Here is a 23,293-nt window from a genome sequence, read left to right as displayed (position 1 = left end):
GCCTGTGGCGGCGATACCTGTATTTTTGGTTCTTGCTCTTTTCTACGTTACAAGAGCTTTGTTGTCAGCATGAGTGGCGTTTTTGTAATCAGGACCTGCTATTCTGTCGATACAAGCCAACTCCAATTTCTCCTCAGTGTGAGGGGAATGAGTATTACCGGATTTGAAAAGTGGAGCCGCCTTACCCACTGATAGGTGACTAAGACAGGTTTCATTAATGCGACAACTTACGTCCCATTAGCACAAAAGCCGGCGTCCGCTTTTATGTCGCGAAATTCGGAGGACGCCAGAACATATTTTGACGCTGCGCCAAATTTCAAATTCCGCGCCGTATTAGCGGGGATAGCCCATCTCATGACCACCATGCGTTGCTTGGACATATGAATCAAGGTTTTCACCTGTCAGCGTCCGACCCTTGGCAATGTCTGTATCATCAATTCATCATTCTCGTCAACAAGCGCAAAATATAGTGTGCACGGGGACTCTATATGGCGATACAGTTCAGTGAAGCTATAAATGGGCCTCGCGTTCGCTTCGCAGTCATTGAGCACGGCGCACTCGGAAGTATGGGGAACACTAATCTGTTCATTTACATCGTGTAGTTCTACATATAATGCTTTTGCATTCGCACACGCAAGCAGTCTGAAGTGCCCTCCCCCCCCCCCCCCCCATTTCTTTTTTTTTCAAAACTGCGCTCATTCGACTAGTTTACCAAGAACACAAGCATGGAGATTTTTATTGAAACAGAGACTCAAAGTGGATACTTAGGATGCTCACCAATGAAGCTTGGCTAACTTGTGAGACAGCCGATTCCACAATCCAATCTTGTGACCGCTGTGCCCAACGTACGATCAATCAATGTAGGATAGAAATAATCATTAGAGTCATTTGTTAGCACGTCCTTACGTATTACAAAGACACTCAAGACTAAGGTAGTTTCTGATGACAGCGCAAAATGGGGCAAGGACAAGGGAGACACAGGAAAACACTGGTACATTCGCCAACTCAGACAAGTATACCCATCCTTTACCTGCCCCTTTTGCGCCGTCTTCAGAATCAACCCTAACTATGAACCAACTAGCCCAAGCCAAAGTGCTTCTTGACATTCAGGACAACGCAATTAATTGTTCAGACTTCACTGAAATCACGTTGTTTGTCCATTTCTCGCCGTGTTGTCGTTTTGTCGGCCACAAGAAAAAAATTATCTGCGGCAGAACCTCACTTAAAATTTTAATGTTTATTTTTCCGCTACAAGCTTGAAAAATGTTCTCAGGAAGGAAGAACAGGTCCTCACTGTCCACTGTCAGGGGGGGGGGGGGGGGTGGGGGGGGGGGGGGGGGGGGGGGGATTTGACTGTGCGGCCTGCTCGTGCTCCCCCCTGCCACCGGATTCGGACCCGCTGTAGTTTTGGCTACTAGGCTTTGGTCCGGTGCAACTTCAGCTATCAGAGTGGGATAGCTGAATCGACAGGAGAGGGCGCAGCAGCCTCTCCGCGACATTATAAGTGAGTCGCAGCCCACAACGCCCATTGTCCATGTGGGGGCAGGCAGGTCCGAAGGGTTAAGGACTGGGCACGTGGAATCCGGCTCAAAAGCAGAACTGGCGGCTTGAAATTAAATCGCCAAATTAAAGCCACACGGTCTCCTCTCGGTTACCACCCAGCCGCGGGCGCGTTGGTTTCCGATAGCGGAGGGCTCGGTACCACCCGGGGGCATGCGGATGGGCGAACAAAGCTTGGGTTTTGGGGAAGTCGCCCTTAGGCCCGAAGACGGGAAAAGTGACGGAGCTAGTACATTTGGGAGGCCAGTAAGCCCGGAAACTTGGGAAAGTCAGGCGGTCAATACCAAGTAACGGTTAGTAGACGTGACGAAATCGCAGGGAACCATCACGCTCCTAAATAACTCGACTGGCTCAGTAAAGCCTGGTTCGAATCCGGTTTATTTTATTTATTTATTTCATACTGCAGGTAATCTTACAGATCCAAGCAGAACAAATACATATTAGATAACACAGATACACGGGCAACAAGTAAAATAAAAAGAAAAACTAAAAATAAAAAGGCATGCAGGATGACTATGCGCTTACATTTTGTCGTGTCGGAGAATTCTACTCACTGATGTTACGCGGGAAAAAAGAAAATTTAAAAGTGGGAGTTCTAGCAAAGTACGGGGTAAGTGAACCGGGATGATTGTGACGTGTGATGCGTGTAGCTAAAAACGATAAATAGGGTGCAGGATCAAGCGCCAGTTTGTTATTTATGAGCAAGGAAAGAAATTCTCGTCGAATATTTTTTCTTCTTACCTCAAGAGGTTGGATGCGGTTAGATTTCATTAGCTCAGACGGAGAATCAAAAGGAGAAAATTTAGAATAAAGAAATCTTATGGCTTTCCTTTGGATTCTTTCAATTTTCTTTATATTGGTATTAGCATGAGGATCCCACACCACGCATGCATATTCGAGCTTAGGCCTGATTAATGAGTTAAACGTGAGAAGTTTAACCTGAGGGGGGGGGGGGGGCTCTGGAAAGTTTATGTCTTAAAAAACATAGTTTGCGAAAGGCGGACGAACAGATATTTTCCACATGTGAATTCCAGGACTGATTGTTAGTTAATGTTACACCCAAGTATTTAAAACTGGAAACTTCCAGTAGTGGTGTATGTCCGAGATGATACCTGTGCTGAAAAATATTTTTTTTACGTGTCACTCGAAGGAAGTTTGTTTTTTCTTTGCTTAAAGCCATGTCCCATTTCTGGCACCATGCAAGGATGTTAGCTAGAGAGGTGTTTGGTCAATCTGGTGATTAGAACATGTAATATCTCTGTACAGCAAGCAATCATCCGCAAACAATCGAATCTCAACGCCCGGAACAGTTGTGTCGACGATGTCTTTAATATACAGTAAAAACAATAAAGGTGCAAGCACACTCCCCTGAGGCACTCCAGAAGTGACTGCAAGAGCGCCCAATTCATCTCCATCAATGGAGACATACTGCTTACGGTTAGTTAAATAGTTTCAAATCCAGGTAACTAATATCTCAGGAAGGCCAATAAATTTAAGCTTTAGAATTAATTTATCATGAGGAACTTTGTCAACTGTCTTGCTAAAATCTAAAAATATTAGGCCAACTTGGTCATTACTGTCTAAGGTCAATGCAGTCGAGTGAACAATAGTTACTAATTGGGTTACTGTTGAATATCTTTTACGAAAACCATGCTGAAATTTGGATAAAATGGAGTGCCGATTTAGGAATTCATTTATGCGATCAGCAATGACGTGTTCAATTAATTTACAGCAAGATGAAAAAGGGAGATTGGGCGGTAGTTTGACAGCATTGAACGATCTCCTTTCTTAGGTACAGGGACGATTCGGGCGGTCTTCCAGTAAACAGGCAATTTCCCAGTTCGCAAGGATGCTTGAAACAGTACATACAAAAACTTTGCAACTGATTCGGCATATCATCGCAGAAAAATGTTAGGAACGTTATCAGGGCCACATGCTTTTTTGGTTTTTAAGTTCAGTAGCATAGACGGGGTCCGTGCAGATATACCTTGCGGTAGCACGCAATGCACAATGCGGACATCAAATGAAACTCCAAGACGTTGGAGTATGGAGGTGGGAGTTTCGCATACTATGCCAGGGACGAACGCCGGTGGTGCGACGCCCCGAAAACTGTGAAAGGATTCCCGCTGTGTGTGCGAGTACCTTTGAGTAAAAGCCGAAGCACCGAACGGGTGGTGTGAAAACTCTATCATCTTAGGACTGTTGGACGGTTGGGGTGGCGAACCTGGCTTGGGGGAGGGGATCCTAGTCGAGCCCCTGTTAGGTTTCCCTTTCTCCGATGGTCGGAGACTCTTCGCGGCGTTCCCTGTGGTATGAAAGTACGCTTGAGGCCGAGGGCCGCGCTATTGGTGAAAATTAGAGCACTCGCCATCTACGCAGGCCTGAAAAGGAACTCAGAGGATCAAATATGGCCAAAATCCTGCTGTCCCCAATCCAACCTATTTCCTATAACCCAAACCACTTTTCCCATGTCCTATTCCCATAGTCCACCCTATCCCTCTTCCCTAGGGGAGATCAGGGGAGTTTCCCCACACCCGCTTATCCGGCGGTAGATCGCTTTAGTAGAGATTCCCACATTGATTTCTTTCCATCTTCGTGTGGCGAAATCTCAGTTGCCCACGGGCCATATCTGTTATATTACCGTTGGGCTTATACCCGCGCTGCATCAGTGGTGCGGGAGAGGCTTATCTTGATATTCGGTTTCATGCCTCAATCTATACTTCGTCCACAGTGCGGGCAAAGCACTCTTATTATTATTCTTTTTTATGTCCTCTCTAAAATTTGACCACGGTACTCGCAGGTCAGCGATGGCGAGCACAGTCGACGCCGGCCGGGAGGTGCAGATTGTGAAGAAGGAGGGCCGCAAGTTAAAGCTGGACGAGATCGCCTTAGGACGCATTCTTCTTGCTGACCACGTGAAGGACAAGCCTGTCGTGGTGGTCGCAGTAGCTGGGGCATTCCGCAAAGGAAAGTCCTTCCTGCTCAGTTTCTTTCTCCGATACCTGCGTAACTTGGGCCGAGCCGACGTCGACTGGCTGGGTGACCCCGAGGCTCCTCTGCACGGTTTTGGATGGCGCAGTGGAAGCGAGCGACACACTAAGGGCATCCTTGTCTGGAGCGAAGTTTTTCTGGTAAGGCGTTCATTCACCGATCGAGAGCGGGTGGTTCATAAATGACGCGTACGCAGGTCACCACATCCCAAGACCGAGAGGTCGCTGTGGTGTTGATGGACACTCAGGGGACATTTGACTGCGAGACCACGACCAAAATGTGCAGCTCCATCTTCGCCTTGGCAACCATGGTGAGCTCGGTGCTGATCTACAACGTTTCACAGAACATCCACGGATACGACCTGCAGCACCTGCAACTGTTCACTGAGTACGCCTTACTGGCGCTAGAGGTGTGTATTGGTCCGCAGCAGCGATATGAGGAAGCTACAGAGGATAAACACCGTTGACATTGCTGCGCTTTTGCAGGACACGAGTAGACATCCTTTTCAGAAGGTAATGTTCTTGGTCCGAGACTGGTCTTACCCAAATGACGCAAACTATGGAGCGGAAGGTGGGCAGGTGATTCTGCAGAGACGTCTGGGGATCACACCAGAGCAGGAAGAAGAACTGCAGCATCTTCGACAGAGATTACGAAGCAGCTTTTCGAAGATTGACTGCTTTCTCATGCCTTACCCGGGGACAGAGGTACACTCTAAATTTTCGCTGCGGCATTGTACTGCATTTCCTTCTTCGGGCTGTTTGCCAAGCAGACTAACCTCGCCAGCTGAGTTCGTTTTGTCCAAAGAGCCGCCGCGGTGGCACAGTGGTTACGGCGCTCGGCTGCTGACCTCTCAAGTGATTGTTTTATGCTGCGCTAACGCTTACCGAAGAATATGCACAAGCTCGCCCAGCAACAACTTTTATCTGAATGAGCTACGTGGTGTCACCCTAGTATGGCATGAGTTATGAAAAAAGAACTCGCGTTCTCTCTCGAACAGTCAGCCATTTATTCGAGCCTCGGTCGGTTTGGTTTCGTTTATTGGGGTTTAACGTCCCAAAGCGACTGAGGCTATGAGAGACGCCGTAGTGAACGGCTCCGGAAATTTCGGCCACCTGGGGTTCTTTAACGTGCACTGACATCGCACAGCACACGGGCCTCTAGAATTTCGCCTTCATCGAAATTCAGCCGCCGCGGCCGGGATCAAACCCGCGTCTTTCGGGTCAGCAGCCGAGCGCCGTGACCACTGAGCCACCGCAGCGGGGCGAGCCTCGGTCGGTGCCGATAGTCCATGAATCTTTATCATTTCTCAACACTTTGCTCTAAACTTTCTGTGTGCTTCTTCGTCACGCAGGTGGCGACTTCAGAGCTCTTTGACGGGCGTCTCTCAGACATTGACGAGGTTTTCAAGACTCAGCTTCGACAGCTTGTTCCGCTGGTTTTGGCGCCCGACAACCTTCTTGTAAAAGAGGTCAACGGCCGGGAGATAACCTGCCGTGATTTGATGGGCTACTTTAAGGTAAGCTAGTACGCCTCTCTTCGCCATGCGTAACCTTCTGCTCTGCTTTCAGGCATATGTGAAAGCATTCAAGAAGGGCCGCGTGCCTGAGCCACGTACGGTTTACGAGGTCAGTCGCCATTATTGCCTTGTAGAAGCCTGCAGTTAAGAATTGCTTACTTGCAGGCGACCATAAAAGCGAGCAACATTGCTGCCAAGGACAGAGCCAGAGATCTGTACACAACCGAGATGATTAAGGTGAAGTTACGGGTGCCAATACAAGCTGCTCACAACCTCACAATTCACGGCTTCACGCAGGTTTGGAAGACGGGGGACTCTGAAGACCGAGAGAAGATGAAGGGCCACCACCGAAGGCTGCTCGAGGAAGCAAAGCGACTGTTCGAAACCGTCCCTAAAATGGGCGGTCAAACATTCTCCAGGCGTTACATGGACAAGCTCACTAAGGTGGGTTGCTTTGCACAAAAGCGGGCCAACCGATGAAAAGAAAGGACTACAATGTATCACACATTTTTAGTGCGCTGTACACAAGTATTCACCAGCGATTCGGTGTTACATGCTCAGCAGTGGTTTTATCATTGGACAGAGCGATAAACAGGATGGTCAGCTGGTATTTGTTCCGAGGCTCGTGTTTCGGCAGTCACCCTAGGAGACGCTGTGACTCGCGTGACGCCAAAGATGACGTGCCATGCAAGCAGCGCTTTGTCCTATGTAGCCGCTATCAGCTAAGAGCAGATTTTGTTGTGAAGTCTGAGAAACGTATGTCTACATTCGATGGAATGTCATGCAACCAGTTAAGGTGCCAGAGATTTGGCCTCCACTGGTCTTAATATTGATGAATTTACTTAAAGCTATTTAAATTTCCCACTGACATCAACGTAACCGACAATCGAACTGTTCTAGACTTGTTTTAGAGCTTTCGTTCTTTTCTTTTCAAGTGTTTTTTTTCTTCATTCCTTCTGGCTATTTTTTTTTTTTCACTGCAATGGTTTTCAATAACGCGCTCCCTAACCTGTGCTTCTCCATTGTTCAGGAGATCGGAGAAATGTTTGACGACTTCTCTAGACTCCTCGGGAGGAAAAAACCCATCTCCGACACGGTGGAATTCAATGTCGCGCATGCGATCATCACCACCGGTGTAGGGGCTGCGGCCATTACCCTAGCAGTTGTGGAGCTGCCCGCCATCGCTATCGCGTGTGGGGCTATCGGAGCTGTGTCGCTGACCGGCTACGTCTACAACAGTTTTAAGACCTACAGGCGCAAGCAGAAGGTGAGTGGTTGTGTCAACTGGCTAGCGTGTATTATATTTATTTATTTATTTATTTATTGAATACTGCGGACATGCTGTATGTCCAAGCAGGAGAGGGAAATACATACAGGAGGGAAAAGCAAAACAGGTGCGATAGTAACGAACGATATAAATACAACAAAACAAGCAACGCAAAAGTACAATTGAGAACGCGGTTACAGCACAGCTACTAAACCAGCAGTGAAAATCAAGAATGATTACAAAACAACGGAGAGTTCTCCGGTAGAGCATTCCATTGAGAAACTGTTCTCGGAAAAAAAGAAAACTTGTAGGCATCTGTGCGTGCAAAAATAGGTTTCAGGCTAAGGGCATGCTTATGGCGCGAGGCTCGTCTGGAATCATTAACGATGTAATTTTCAGGTCGGATACCAAGTCGAGAAAAGTATAATGAATGAAGGAAGTTGAGACGGGCTTTCTTCCTTCTATCTGCCAGTGGTTCTAAGTCTGCGAGTTTCAACATGGCGGAAGGAGAGTCTAGGCGCCTGTAACGGTTGTAAATGAATCGTGCCGCAAGACGTTGCATTCTTTCTAGTTTTTGGATGTCATCTACCGTGTAGGGGTCCCATACAATGCAGGCATATTCGAGACTGGGCCTTAGAATAGATTTATATGCTTTCAGTCTTAGGGCACTAGGGCAACCGCTCATCCGAAGCTTGAGAAATCCTAGCTTTTTGCGGGTGGAGGAGCATATATTTTCGATGTGTTTCGTCCATTTGAGCCGTGACGTTATTGTGACACCTAGATACTTATATTCTTTTACAGCTCTGATTGCAATGTTATTAATGTTGTATAAAAAAATATGTTGCGTGGTCTTTTTACAGATGCAAAGAGAAACTGTTTTGTCAAAGTTAATAACCATTTCCCATTCATTACACCATTTAGCTAAATATTGTAGATTTGCATTCAAAGTAAACTGGTCAGACACAGATTTGATAGACTTAAATATAATACAATCATCCGCAAACAGCTTTACGGACACAGAGGGATCGAGAGCTTCTGGGAGATCGTTTATATAGATATTGAATAGTACTGGACCCAGAAGCGATCCCTGAGGCACACCTGAGTAAACCTCTAAGAATCGAGAGGTGGCTCCATCGATGTCGACAAACTGCTTTCGCTTTGATAAGTATGATGTGACCCAATTTATTATTTGATCCGGAATGCCTAATAATTTCATTTTTATTACTAGTTTATGATGAGGTACTCTATCGAAAGCTTTAGAATAATCTAAAAAAATCATGTCGACCTGGCCACCGCAATCAAGCACTTTAGCAAGTTCATCTACAGTGACCACTAGCTGTGTTGTAGTTGAGAATCCTCGACGGAAGCCATGTTGCGCTTTGGTCATTATTCCCGTGTGGTCTAAATAATTATTGAGGAATTTGGTGAGTACGTGTTCTAGCACTTTGCAGGAGGTGGAAATCAATGAAATAGGGCGGTAATTACCAACTTGTAGTCGGCTGCCGCTTTTAAAAACCGGAACCACGCGAGAAATTTTCCATTCATCTGGTACTGCACCCGACTCAAGAGACTTATTAAATATTATTATCAAAAACTTGGCTAGTATTTCAGCGTACATTTTAAGAAAGGTAGTGGGAATATTATCGCGGCCGGGGGATTTCTTGGGGTCTAGCCGCAGGAGTAGTTCTACTATTCCTTCTCTGCTAATAGTGACACTTCTTCCGAGACTGTTCAGACAACGATCGTTTAACGGAGTGTTAGATTTAGAGAAAACGCTTTGGAAATAAGTATTAAAAGCATCAGCTATCTCCTTTTTATCTGTAACGGTAGAATCATTGACGGTAATCTTGTCAAGTTTTCTACTTCCTTTGTTTGAGAGAAACTGCGAAAATTTACTGGGATTTTCAGTCACGAAACGACCAAGCGTCTCACCAAAGTAGCGCTGTCTTGATTCTTGTAACTGTGAAGCAAGGGTAGCTTTTAGATTGCTAATGACAGAAATGGCAGTGCTTTTGTGTCTCCGATATCGTTTCAGCTTACGTTTAACGTGAATTATATCTCTGGTTATCCAGGGGCTTCTCCTATCTACCTTCTTTTTTCTATCTGGAACAAAGTTATGCAGACAGAAGTGACAGAGAGTCCTAAACCTTACCCAAAGTGCATTAGCGTCACCACTATCGAATGATTGCAATGAATCTTCTAAATAGGAAACAATGCTAGAATGATCCGCTAAAGCAAAATTTTTTACCGTTACGATCCTAGAAGCAATCTTCAGGGATTGGCGTGGTAGTGAGCAATAAAAAAAATACCAATTTATGGTCCGAGATTCCATCATGCACTTCGGTAGTACAGTTTGTTATGCTATTTGGACAGAGGATGAGATCTAACTCTGAAGCTGATGATTCAGTTACACGAGTGGGGGCTAGAACCACGTGCTTAAGATTATAAGCTAACAGCATGTCCAGGAGAGTGTCTGCACTTGGTACTTCATGTGTGCCAGCAGTCAGCGATTCCCAGTCAACATCTAGAAGATTAAAATCACCTGCTATTATCATGTTATCTCTTCGGTATCTACCTATCTGATCGTAAAGTTTTAACATAAAGTCAAGGTGAACTCCGGGCGCCCGGTAGACACCAACGATAACAATAGGATTATCACAAAAGTAAATTTGGCACAGCACACTTTCATGGTCACTGTCGATGGGAGGCAGAGCATGAGATGATAATCCATATTTAACCAGAATCGCAACTCCGCCTCCCCTCGATAAGCGATCCCTACGGTAAGCAGTGTAAGAAGGTGGGAAAATGCAACTGTCAAGCACATGAGGCTGCAGCCAAGTTTCAGAGATAACCACTACATGGGGATCGTAAGAAAGTAAAGCATGCTCAAGAAGTTCCTGCTTATTGCACACACTCCGCGCATTCAAACAAATAAGGCGAAAATCTTTCTGCTCAGTCAACTCGTTATCAAGGCGTCATGGCTCTTCCGGCTGCTTCGTGCTACGCAACAGCACCCTGCAGTTCTTTTCATCGTCCCACGCGTAAATATCATCGTTTATCAGCAGTTTGTCATGAACCAGCTTTGCTTTATCGTTAGGGCGACGATCGTCTTCAAAGGACTGCCACAATTTCTTTCTTTTCTGTTGTGTGACGTATGAGTAATCGTGCGACACCGACACCCCAGAATCCTTGAGCTTGGAGCAGTTTTGAAATATTGCATGCTTTTCGTTGTAGTTAAACACGCGAAAAATTACTGGACGAGGCCTATCCATATGGGGTTTGCCAATTCGGTGGATCCGTTCAACTGTGCTCACCGAGACGCCTAGTTTATCTTTACATACTTTCTGGAGGACTTTTTCTTCTAAATCAGCTCTCGTTTCTTTTGGGCTTTCTTTTACACCAAACACTTCAACGTTGTTCCGGCGAGCGCGGTCCTCGTAATCCACCATCTTCTTGCTTTGCGCTGCCGAGGCTTTTTGCAAATGCTTTACCGATTCCTCAAGTTGCCGTATCCTTCCTTCGTTAGCTTTGCATAATTCCAGAACCTCGTCTAGCTTTGTTAGCTTTGAGTTTATCTCAGAAAGGGTTGCATCGCGACTCTCGTTGCTTGCCTTCATTTCCTGCAATTCTTCCAGGATTAAGCTTAATGTTTCCTTCTGTCCGGGACCTGGATTAGGCTCAACGTCCCCGCACACAAGAATCAAGAGAGCTAACCAGCAATCAACAATCATGCAAAGACACTTCTGAGGGCACGGCAGGACCACAAGTGCGTAATGCCTGGTATGAAAGCTACAATATGGATTGTAGAAACTAACCTGCACAACCAGCCATGCGAATTTAGCCATGCTGCTCTGCAGAATGCTGCCGTGCCCTCTGAAGTTCACAGGACGGTCGGGTGGTTTTAAAGCGTTGTCTGGTGACGTCGCTGTCTCAGAAGCCCGGTGATGCCATCTGATGATAGCAGCTTGAATTGCGTGTCGGTCATCTTGAAAAATCGCTGACTTGTGGCCCAGGCATCCGTTGTCGCACGGCGCATGCCCAGCCAGACCAGGCCTGGTCGGTCCAGGCGGCGGCCCGGCGAGGCAAAGAACCTGCACAACCAGCCAGGCGAATTTAGCCATGCTGCTCTGAAGAATGCTGCCGTCTTTAATCCTGGCAGTAGCGGTACCTGCTTTCAACTCTGGATGCTTCCATAACTCTTGAAAGTCTAAGCGCAGTCCTGATGGAACATTTTGAGGGACGTAACCTTGGCGTCTATTTACTCGAATCGGGAATGCTTTGACCGCAAGCTGTAGAACTGCACGCAGAAACAGTAAACGGAGATCGACAGCAATGACGCAGAGCGGTTACACGCTCTCCAATAATCATGTTCCAACTAAGCCAGTCGAAAACATGCTTAGCTTCTACCGTCCCTGCGCCCTTCTTAATCGTCTTCGGGCCTTCGCTCACGGCGCTGTCTAGGTGGGCACCTGTAGTGATGCGATTACCGCGTCTTTTATTTCACCATAATGTGCATACACACACCCAGACGCCAACATCTATTGTAAATGCATTTACCTTCTGGCAAGGCGAAGCCTGTCATATAAGTGGGCGCGCAAAGGCCATGGTACTGCTGGGAGTGAAGGTGCAATTGCTCTGGCGATGGCTGCTTAAAACAACATACATATCCGGAATCATAAGAGAAGGAAGGACTGCGAGACGTTTCGCCCTTTCACAAGACAGGGATTGATACACCTTACCACTGAGGCCAAGGACTATAGCCCCTCCACTCACCAGCCTCCGCCACTCTGAACAGCGTCAAGAGGACATTAAATTATAAATTATTTAGAGGTTGCAGGGTTATATCACGCGGTGATCCATGCATATTAATGTCTAAAGCATTGTTTGAAAGAAGAAAACAGGAAAGCAATCATTTTTTGTCTACAATCCTTGAAAACGACTCTTGCGATGACGGGTGTGCGATTCCGAACTGAAGAAAACCCTCTTAAAGGGCATCAAAGCTTTTTTTTATCTATGTCGTAAAGTAACTGCCGCAGTAATTTATGTACAACCGTCACTAAGACTCTGTCGAAGTCGCCATCTTTACCATCTTCCATTCCAGAGAAAAAAAGAAGAGAGCGAAGCACTTCTTGCAGATAACGGCGAGGACAGCGACAGTAGCCTCACCGAACAAGTGAGTGCGGTTTAGATTTGCGCGGAGTGATATCTAAATCGTGATCGAACGGTGCGTTCAGGCCTCTCCGGAACATCAGACTGCTGGGAGCGCCCAGGTGGAGCCCGGACGTGTTGCAGAACCTCATCTCGCCACGGCTTCTGCAACCAGTGAAGAGGAGGTTAGTGTGAAGACCACGCTTTTCTGGAGCCGGGAGCCTTCTATAGTTGAACGCCCCTAATTGCTCTATGAGGTATTCCATTCCAGTGACGCTCTGTGTATAGAGTAGCAAAACAATATATATACTATATTTTCAGTCTTTTCGCATAAATTCACAGAATATCACATACACAAAGTACTTGTTCTGTATTTCTGAACACATTATAATGCAATAATGCCAGTTTCTTCAGTCAGTAGTGGTTCGGGGTGTCAATCTTCGCCTTCAGTTCATTTTTTTGTTTTTGTCCTTTCATAAGCGCCTTCCATTTCTTTAATTTTCCGCTTGTTGTATATTGTTATTGACTTCCTGTCACTTTCAGGTGGCGTATTCTGCAGTTACAATTATTGCTTCATGTTTTTATCAACAGTGCGCGGAGCGTGAGGTTAACATAACGCCATCAAGACTGCTCAAATAACTCGAAGTGTGAACGCTGTGCTCGGGTGGACGTCAATGAGTAATTACTCCCTTATTACAAATCTACTCCACCTTGGGGGTTTCCCCTAAGCATTTCGTAAACAGTGTTCCAACTTCGAGTTATTGATCAATTCGCTCTCGCCCTACCATAAGCTTGCCGTCCCGGTTAGCTCAGTTGGTAGAGCGACTGCTCTGGTGAAGCGGTGGTCCCGGGTTTGAATCCCGGACCAGGACGAATTTTCCTTTAACTACGAAGTTTCTGAGAAGTTGGTTAGCTTTCCTTTGTAGCCGTATGGCCGCGCTCGGGTGGACATCAATGAGTAATTACTCCCTTATTACAAATCTACTCCACCTTGGGGGTTTCCCCTAAACATTTGGTCAACAATGTACAGTCTTTGTCAAAAATATACAGCCCAAGGGCTTTGCTCTCAAGCAGTGTAGCGGGGTTCTTAAGCACATTTGAGAGTTCTAAGCTTTGGAGGGTCGAGAACGTACGTTCCTCTCGCCTTCGTGAGATTAGGGTCCCTGAGTATGCAAGAGGAGCCGCGCTTCAGGGCTCAGAAGCAGACCCCTTGGGCTGTATACTTTCGACAAAGACTGTAAAACTGTTTCACATGGTCAGTGACTACGATTGCTTGCAGTTACCTTTTTTTTATCGAAGCATGGACGTATGCATATGGTTTGCAGGCTCTAGCGGAAGCTGGTAATCTTTCGGCCCTGACCAAGGCTAAGCGGATGTACAATGTCAGCATGGAGCAGGTGAGTGCAGGCTGGGCGCAGAACGAACGTGTTAATCTTGCCTGGTTTTTGCGCAGCTCTGCGACGATGCCTCGCCCAGCCTCAACCCCAGTCTACTAGAGAGCTACCACTGGCGATTGCGGAAGACCGCGAAGCAACTGTTTTTAAGCACCTGCGGTGCGGCCGGGGTACGGGCGCTGCCGCACTTCATGGAGAGACTGTCAAAGGTAATTTTCTTTCACGCTAGCAAGAATATTCTGGCAGAGCTTTTCTCGACGAAGAAACCACATTTAGACAGAGTGTGGATGCCTCAGTCCTCACAAGTTTGCATTTAGAGACACCATTAATGCAGCAGAACATAGAGTATTTTCCCGTAAGATTTTGCATAATTTTTAAAAATAGGGTTTTTGACATAGAAGAGCGTTTTTTTGGGCATCGCAATGTCAGCGGTGTAGCACATAAAGATACAGCTCAGACATGCTAACTAGCAGGTTGGTTAACTAATGTTGAATAATTAACTTTTTAACCATTACTGTTAGGCTCCTTAATTACGAGAGGCGTGTAGCCTGTCCTAAGTACTATCCATATCAGTTTTTAGAATTTCTGCTACCCTCGGCGCTGTGGCCCAGAAAATTTTGGCTACAATGCGCCGAAATACATCTTCTTTAGAGAAGCCTGCAGGCAAAGCAACTGCTCCAGTGCACGTAACTCGTCGAAATAGGCAAGATTTTTTATGCCACAGCGCCGAGAGTAAGTGGTTATCGAAATTCTAAAACTGGTATGGATATTACTTACGATCGCCTGCATGCCTCTCAATAATTAAGGAGCCTAACAATAATAGTTAAAAGTTAACTATTCAATATTAGTTAACCAGCCTGCTAGTTAACACGCCTTAGCTATATTCTGATGTACTACACAGCTGACAACGCTACTGCGAAAAATATGCGCTCCTTAGTCAAAAAGTCTATTTTTAAAAATTGTGTAAAGCCTTAGGTTAAACACCCTCTATGTGCACTACGTGTACTTCACCTTAAAATTAATCCGCAGGAGTCCATATTCAGTAACGCTCTCGAAGTCTGTATCCTGCTGCCATGTAAAGCTACACGTTTTAATAGCGAGAGATTGCAGAAACACTCGTGTAAAAACTCTCAGGCGATCCTTGGTGGATCGTTTGAATGCGTTGCCCTTTGCAAGCAACGTCCCGGGACCAGTCATTAATTTAATCATTAATTTAACATTCACACGTGATGCGTAACACCTTGTGAAGTTTGAGGCATCTTCGCAAATTGTCCACCGGATTGTGAGCAAACTGTCCATCGTGGCAGGTGGCACCTAAATTTATAATTAGTCCCGAGAGGTTGCTCGGAAAGAGCTGCCTGAGTGTCACAAGCCACCGGTGGCTGTGTTTTAAGCAGCCACCAGCCAGAGTAGTGGCATGACTTATTCGCTGCACCACTGCACAAGGTGTGGGATGAGCACTCCCAGAGATCTGTGAATGTAAAGTAGAGAAAGACCATTTCTGCATATATGGACGTATTAACAGATGGCGCTGTGCCCTTAGGCCGGAACTACAAGAGAATCAGCAGCGGCGTACCATGCGTTAACCGAGGATCGATCGGCTGAGAGCATTTTGTTAATAAGAGCGTTTTAACGCTTTTTGAGGAAGTTTACAACTGCAATCAACTTCTTCTCTATAAAGTCTAGTCTTCCACGTTTTCAGTCACCAAGCTATGTCCACACGAGGCACACGCCCCTCCCCGCGGTCTTTGTCTGATTCTGTTTTGCGCTGAACTATGCATTGCAAGCGATAACATTCTCGTAGACAATAAGATGCAAGCATTAAGTTTTTTTCAGAAGCGGGTATGATCCCAGAATTGCTGGGTATGACCCCAGCTGATTCTGAGTTCTCAATGAAGAAATACAGTTCAGTTCGGTTCATTTATTTCAGTCATGTACAGGTGCGGCCAGAATGATACGGAGCACGCGAAAGGCGGCCAAGCTAGCAGAAACTGCATCTAAGCGCCACCTATCAGCACAACAAAGACACCCCCGGCTATCCGCGCGCAGCGAGAGTGCCTGCCGCCGAACCCCCCTCGTTGCTGCAACCCTGCCGTTATCACTGTTCGAAAGATGCTGAGCTGGTTCGGGCCACACCGCCAGGTGCTGCCTTCATCCAGGCGTGCTCACTTCAGCTTCCATGCCGCGTGCTGTCGACTAAGGTTGCCGCGCGGACTGAAGTGCCGACATAACACGTAATGCCAAAACAGCCGTCTTGCGCCCGTTTACAGCGCGCGCCGCTCCTCGATGCAAGAAACGGGGCAACGAAGCGCATGGCGCTGTCAGCAGAGTATCAGTCGATCATAGAGCAAGGGATTGCATGCTGTATGCTGTGATGTTGATAGGCCTGCGGAAAAAGTGGGTCCGTGCTACCGGCGCCATCTCGCCGCGTCCAAATTAATATAGTTCCTGTCGCCACTCTTAGGCAGCGCGCATAAGCACGTTTCCGCTGCTCCGCGACCCTTCCTGTGCTCCGTGTTATTCTGGCCGCACCTGTACAATGGCTGAGGAGAAAGGAAAAAAAGCCGCGCACGCGACTTGACAAAGCTCCCATCTCCCGTAGCGGTTTGGCACGGCGATGATAGACAGCAGTAAAACAATAACAAGAGAATGCATGAAATAACAGATATGTACAATATTTTCATAACAGATCACCAGAATAGTCTCTGTGCTGTTACACACACGCAAATGATAGTTTAATCACAGCACATGGATACTTTGTTTATTTTACCCGGAGCGTCTTGTGAGTTTAATATTGTTTTCTTCTTTACCTGCAGACTCAGTGTAGTACAGTTGGGGATAATACGCCTAAAACAGCATGCCACAAGCATTTGCGCAAGACGCATTTACGGTTTGCACGCGAAAAGTGGATGTGGTCTGCTTCACCCCTAGCGGCACATTGTCTTTTCTTCCTCATGTTATCTACCATACTGTCTCATGTCTAGTTATTCATCAATTGCTTTTCTTCAAAAAAATTGCTCCGATATCACAAGCCTGTACTTGCCCTGCTTTAAAGTCTTAACTTCTACCGTGCCTAGCCGAAGAAACCCTCACCCTCTCATTGCTTCCTTTTTCAAGTCCATGAAGAACTTAACACTGGGTGGGCGTTGCAATTCGCAGGAGATCGACGAGCTGTTCGAGAATTTCGTCAACCAAAACCGGCTCAAGTAGGGCACCGGCCACGTCTCCTACCGTGCTCACTTCTTCTGCACTATAGCCTCTTTTCAGGTGGTCTCTGAATTGTACAAAACGATGATATGAAAATAAATGACGTCATCGCATCGGCCTTTCAGCTGAGAAGGGATCGCAAGCATCGCTGGTTATACTGTGTCAAAATGGTGACTGAGCTTTTAAGGCTTAAAATGAAACGACCAGCTCCTGGCTTGCAATGTGGCGTTCCCCGTCATGGTCGTCATGAGGTGCACGTTTCGCAAACGCATGAAGTGAAGCATTCGGAAAAGGGTAGGAACCGTTAGAAAAAAGGAAAAAGTCAGAAAAAGTCAAAGAAGTGGCACGAAGTCCTCTAAGCAGAACGCGGACCATTCTTTGCAGCGAAAAGAACAAAGGTCATGAATGAACCGGCGTGAGCACACTTGAATTATGATGCTCGAGCCGTGGGCTTGCGCGTAAATGAAATGAGAAATGTTAGCGCACCTGGTTTGCAGAGGCAATGTGCTTCTGACTATGCGAGCTCGAAAGGCAGTATTATCTGTGAAGCAATACCTGCTTTAAAACTTCGCTGCTTTTCCTCCTGTAGTGCAGTTCATGCACTAGAATGTATAGAATACCTTTGTGCAACAAAAGGACAGGACGAACCAAGGTACACACAGAACATTAACACGCTCTTTCCTTCGTCCTTACTTCTCTTACGTTAAGAGGTTCTAAACATGCACAACTAACCCGCCCAGCAGTATGGATTACCACGGCCGGACTGGAACGGCGGCTGCCATACCCAGTCCGGCCTTGGCTTCACCGAACTGCTGCACGAAGTCTGCATGCTCACCTTGGTCACCTACGCTGCGAGCTGTTTATGGCATGAAAGTACGGTGAACAGGCATCAGAGCACCCTCACATATTGTGAAAGAATGTTTTGTGATAGAACCTCCCGCTTTATCTTGCTGTGTAAAATTTGCATGAGTTCAAAATACGCAGAAGCCTTCGTGAGTTCCGGTCTGCACATATTTTGCAATTTATTTTGTTTCCTTCTTTGTGCTTGCATTTATGTATGTTATTACTGTTCGTTGTTTCTTTTCTGCTTAATTGCATAGTATGATTTATCATTACAAAGCCACTGATGTTATTTGTGTATAGTGAGTGTATTTTAACTGAGTGCGTTTGTCATTTCGTTTTGAAATGTATGAAAATTATGTATGATGTGATGCCAACTGCTGCCAAGATGTAGGGGCAGTCGCCTCGTCAAGCTACCACTTGGACCAGCTTTTTGTGGCTGCCCCATCCTTATTTCAAGGAAAATAAAGATTTGGTTTGATTTGATATGATTACATGGTTGATGACGAGGTTCCTTTCGAAGCGAAAGCTTCCCTACGGGACCTCAGGCTTTCTTCGCGGCGCTTGCGGTTTTCACCTTCAATAATTTAGAGGTCAAACCACAGTAGAGCCGCCATGGTGTGTTGCTATGGTGCTACACCAAGGTGGCCCGGAAGGTCATAGCTCAGGTCAAGGTCAAACAAAATGTGAATGTGACGTCCCGCGATGGCGTGGTGATGACGCCATACAACGTGGTCGGTATGAATCTTTCGCTTACACACCGGGCTTAACTAATGATAAACCATCAGCATTTTTTTTTTACGGAGTTTGCTCGTTTTGCCTCACTGGCGTGTTTATGGCACGCGGTGCATTGCCGCCGTCGTTGCGCAGGTACGTGACGTCACGCTGCCAATTTGCATCGACGTTGTGATCCCCAAATTATATACGACCGGAAGTGTCCCGATTGCCGCAATGACAGAATGCGTTCCTGAGTTAGCGGGCACGCCGTTCTGAATGGCACGGCTAGATACGGGGATTCTTAAGAAGCACGGCACAAAAGGGTCGAGTTTTTTTTTCTTGCATAAACATTCAGGCCCGTCTCCATACTGGGTGTTCCACGTTGTCTGAGAAACAGCTAATGATGTGCCGAGTTTCCAACGACAATATTCTTAGCGTTATTTGAATTTAAGAAGCCGTACACCGTATACATATTGTTTGAAGTCTAGTGTTTGACGGAAACCCGTCTGGTCGGGATGGTACATGACGAAATAAGAAGGCGCCGACCAAAAGAAAAGATGAGACGACGTTTCGGCTCCCCCACGGGAGCCTTGTTCACAATGAGCTCATTGTGAACAAGGCTCCCGTGGGGGAGCCGAAACGTCGTCTCATCTTTTCTTTTGGTCGGCGCCTTCTTATTTCGTCATATACGTATTGTTTATGTTAGCTGACGAAGTCGAAAGACAAAAGCCTGCCACAGTTTTTATTCCGTACCATCAACCACGGCGAATAACTATTAACTACGGCTCCTGTTTCAGTTGGTACACTCATGGTTTGCTAGTTTGTGTAAGTTCGCGTTGTTCACCAAATTGCACACCATTCAGAGCACCAGGGGTTAATACTCCTATATCCATTAACCCATTATTTACTTTAACATTCGCAGATGGAGGCGAGTCCTCATATTGTCGCGACTGCCAACGCCGTAAGTCCCACTACCAGCCCACTGGCGCAGCGGTTAAGCGATGCGCCACTACAATGGCAGGGTGCTGTTCCTGTCACATGCGAACTTAGCCGAGCTTTCTCCTATTGGCTACAGCCTGCGCAACGTTTCTCCGGACTTACCCGAACTTACCCGAGCTTCCTCCTTTTGACTGCAGCTTGCACGGCGTTCCTCCGAACTTACTCGAGCTTACCCCAGTTCGTACCGAGTAACTCGGGCTAGCTCGGGTAAGTGTCCACGCATTCTGTTAACACATCCTGTACGTATACTTTCAGTACACACTATCCATTTACGCCACACATGAGCCAGGAATTGGTCGTGCGCAATAAAACTCGGACCAAATTACGTTGCCATAGCAGTGCCCTGCATCCCAGGCTAGCCAAGCATCTGTGGCGCACCACTGACTGGAATCGTAAGAGTGTATTTATGGGCGTGGTCTGGGCTTTGAAGGAATGAGGAGTCTGATCCCGTAGTTTTTATAGTTGACAAATATACGGTCGCTGGTGATGTGACAAGGTGGGTTGACGTTTGTGAGCTCGTGCTTCCCTTGTAAAAATGTTCTATAGAAAGTCTATAGACTTTTTATAGACTGTATTGCCTTCCTATAGATATTTTTTGTCTATTCATAGTCTATAGACTGTCTATAGACAAAAGTGCACTAAAAGATTATGGCCATAAATGTAAATATTGTCTATAGACCGTCTGTAACAACTTTATTGCCTGCATAATGTTCTTTAGGATTTGTCTGTAGTCTGTACTTTATCGACAGGAGTCTATGGACAGTCTATAGATTGTCTAAAAATTTTTGTAAGGGTTAATTCGTATGGATTCTCAAACATGCACCAACGCTTTGATGTGGACAGCGATCGTATATTTTCCTTATATTCAAAACGCATCGCTACGTCACGTGTGCGTGCAGACACATAAAGGATGGATCCCGAAATTATATGTGATATGATGCATACGAAACGCAGCTCGTAGGCTCGCAGACGGAGGTATGCACACGCGATCTCCGGCTGCAGCATTTATCAGCGCGACACCGTTAATAGCCCGTTCGCCTGAAAATCCGGTGACGGCTTTGTGGACGTCAGCGTTGTGAACGAAAAATCATGGAATTGCTCTGGCATGTGATTCCCAGAGGGCAACCTAGGAGGCTGGTGAGCCACCTAGGTCACGTGACCTTGCAACGTACTCACAACCTGCCCATCGGATAGTGAGCAAACTGCCCCCTGTGGCAGGTAGCAGTTAAATTAATCATTAGTCGCTCAAGAACAGCATCCTGGACCCCACAAAGCACACCGCTATGAGCACCTGCCATCCCAGGGCAGTGGCGCATCGCTTAACCACTGTACCACTGGGCCAGGATGGATATGAAGACTCCCAGAGATCTATAAGTGCAAAGCAAAGAAATACGTTCTGTATATATAGGACTTAGCACTGTAGGCCATCGCGTCATACCCTGAAGCGTTGCTCAAGAGTCCACTGCAATTTTTTGTTCTCAGTTATGACCAAGAAGGGCCCTATCTGAGACTGAGCCTTGCAAAAGTAATAACTTCAAAGACGGGGCTGCGGCGAAAGTCCCGAGGTATTGCACAAAGCCAAGCAACGCGGTAAGACGGTGACACATCAACTTGGGGCAACTCCTCGCTATCTGGAGCCGGCAGGGAAACAGCAGTTCCTACACGAAGTCCAGAGAGGAAGCCGCCGGTTTCAGCGGCAGCGGCTTTCGGATGTTTGCATTGAAGCGATTTTGCGTCACTTACTCACGCGCTCATTGGAGGGACACGCCGAGGGAGAGAGAGGGAACCACCCTCACCATCCGCCCCTCATTCGTTATGCGGCCTCGACTCTCCTGCCAGATTCGGCTCCCTTCCAAAGAGGGGGAAAGGAAAGTGCCTTCTCGCCTTGCCGTCGTCGACGGGGAGCGACGGTTGCAACGCCTGCCGCTCACCATGTATGGGGAGGGATATTGGTAAAAAAAAAAGAAAACAAGAACAGATAGTACGCACTCCTCTAGTTACGCCTGGTATGTTGGTGCCTTTCTAGTGGCTGGGCTGCGCTTTCAAAATAGGTGCCAGTGAGCCGTGACCCTTGATGCGCACACTTTTGAGTGGCGAACACCGAGTCGCCGTTTTTGAATCTAGGCGCGATTGAAATACCAAGGGGACAATCCAAACGTCATAAGTAGCATGACAACGTTATAGTGTGCATCTCTTAGAAAACGCAGTGAAAACACTTTTAATGTCATATAACTATACCCCTTCGTATATCTTCTGGTTTGATAATTCTATTATCGCTTCTTCAATGTGTGATCTCGCTTGAATCGCATTCCAAACTTGTAAAGAAGGCTATTGAAGGATTATGCTCGAGAAGCGCTCTAAACAAGACTGGCGCCGTGCTTATGGTTGCCAGCTTCAACGAGCAGATTCTGCGCCTCAAAGCTGCGGGGTTCCCCACACATGTCCTTGTCAGCGTTGCATAATTAAGTCATTCTTAACCGCATTGGTTTAAAAGGTACCATCACATCCCAACCTTACCCTGGACAGCAGATTGCTGTGATCCCGTATATATATACACGGCTTCTCCCACCGCCTAAAAAGATTGGACAACGGGCTTATGTAAAAGCAATTTTTTTCCGCCCCTGGCAAGATGCAAAAATTGTGCAGATTGATCAAGCCCGGTGGCGAAAAGAATAAAGAGTCCAAAAAAGAGCCACCGAACCAAGTTCGCTGGATGCGCCAACTCAGTTTTGTACAGCATTCGATTGTCATGTGGGGATAGCTACGTTGGCCAAAGTGGTAGGGGTCTGAACGACCGCCTCCGGGAGCATTTTAACAAGGTCTCTAAAAGCGAGGTGGGTTTCTTGACGCACACTGTAGAAAATGTAAGCCTGATTATAACAGTGCAGATGAAGACGACGAATCAGATCAGTTTTCCACGTGTCAGGCCGTCTACAAAGACTGCGCTGTCATTTCCAAAAACATATGTTAACTTACTCGTGAAATTATCGAAGCTGAAATGATGCTTAGTTATAGGTATATGAAAAGCCATATGAAAAGAGTTTCAGAGGCTGCTTTGAGGTACCCGCTGGCCTGATATTGGTTTGCATCCAACGTTTTAACAGCACCTTCAAGTGTTGTCCACAAAAGACACAGGCAACAGGCTGTTCAATAGCATGCCATGAGTATGCCAAGCATGCCAAGAGCATGTAGCAAAGCACACACGTTTACTTAAAAGCATCACTGTTCACGCATGGCGGCTATAAGAGACGCAAGCGTCACCTGGTGCGAATGCACGACCAGCAGGATCACCAGATATCATCGAACTAATACACTGCAAGATACGGCACCAACATCGCCAACAGCCGTCGCCGACTGCCACCAGAGTTGCTGTCAAGACAATATGAACAGGAGGCGGCACGGAAGTCTGGGTCTGCTTAGCCAAGAATCCGACAAGAGGACTTGCCTCCTTGTCGCAATATTGAATAGCGTACTGATTTGATTTTAATTAGGTTTCCGAGGGCAGGCTGGGACTAAAGGCTCTTAAAAGATCCGAAAAAGGCACCGGCCCTGCTGTAAACAGTCTGGCAGCAGTAGTCTGTCTACACATATAAGTCTCACAATCTATAACCCTTGTTCATTTTGTTTTTGTTGTGAAGAAGCCCATCTTACAGC

General features: G+C 46.6%; 1 protein-coding gene across 4 annotated transcripts in view; it reads left to right on the top strand.

The window, feature by feature from the left end:
- Nucleotides 1–18,409, top strand: part of LOC149330959 (atlastin-3-like) — a 31,980-nt gene extending 13,571 nt beyond the window's left edge. For 2 of the 4 annotated variants that reach the window (XM_089561680.1, XM_089561681.1), the window contains exons 2-14: nucleotides 4,361–4,691; nucleotides 4,748–4,960; nucleotides 5,037–5,255; nucleotides 5,903–6,067; nucleotides 6,120–6,176; nucleotides 6,233–6,304; nucleotides 6,365–6,511; nucleotides 7,098–7,334; nucleotides 12,436–12,507; nucleotides 12,569–12,667; nucleotides 13,808–13,879; nucleotides 13,936–14,085; nucleotides 17,036–18,409. In XM_089561680.1, the coding sequence (XP_089417806.1) occupies nucleotides 4,368–4,691; nucleotides 4,748–4,960; nucleotides 5,037–5,255; nucleotides 5,903–6,067; nucleotides 6,120–6,176; nucleotides 6,233–6,304; nucleotides 6,365–6,511; nucleotides 7,098–7,334; nucleotides 12,436–12,507; nucleotides 12,569–12,667; nucleotides 13,808–13,879; nucleotides 13,936–14,085; nucleotides 17,036–17,086 (1,878 nt within the window). In that variant the 5' untranslated portion in view covers nucleotides 4,361–4,367 and the 3' untranslated portion in view covers nucleotides 17,087–18,409. The remainder of the gene's footprint in view (nucleotides 1–4,360; nucleotides 4,692–4,747; nucleotides 4,961–5,036; nucleotides 5,256–5,902; nucleotides 6,068–6,119; nucleotides 6,177–6,232; nucleotides 6,305–6,364; nucleotides 6,512–7,097; nucleotides 7,335–12,435; nucleotides 12,508–12,568; nucleotides 12,668–13,807; nucleotides 13,880–13,935; nucleotides 14,086–17,035) is intronic. The other 2 variants (XM_089561682.1, XM_089561683.1) reach the window with 2 other exon arrangements.
- The last annotated feature ends 4,884 nt before the right edge of the window (nucleotides 18,410–23,293 follow it).

The sequence above is a fragment of the Amblyomma mixtum genome, chromosome 9 (genome assembly GCF_055824585.1).
Source record: "Amblyomma mixtum isolate Tamu chromosome 9, ASM5582458v1, whole genome shotgun sequence".
Classification (NCBI taxonomy): domain Eukaryota; kingdom Metazoa; phylum Arthropoda; class Arachnida; order Ixodida; family Ixodidae; genus Amblyomma; species Amblyomma mixtum.
The sequence above is the reverse complement of the archived record's forward strand: the minus strand, read 5'-3'. Positions and strand labels throughout refer to the sequence as shown.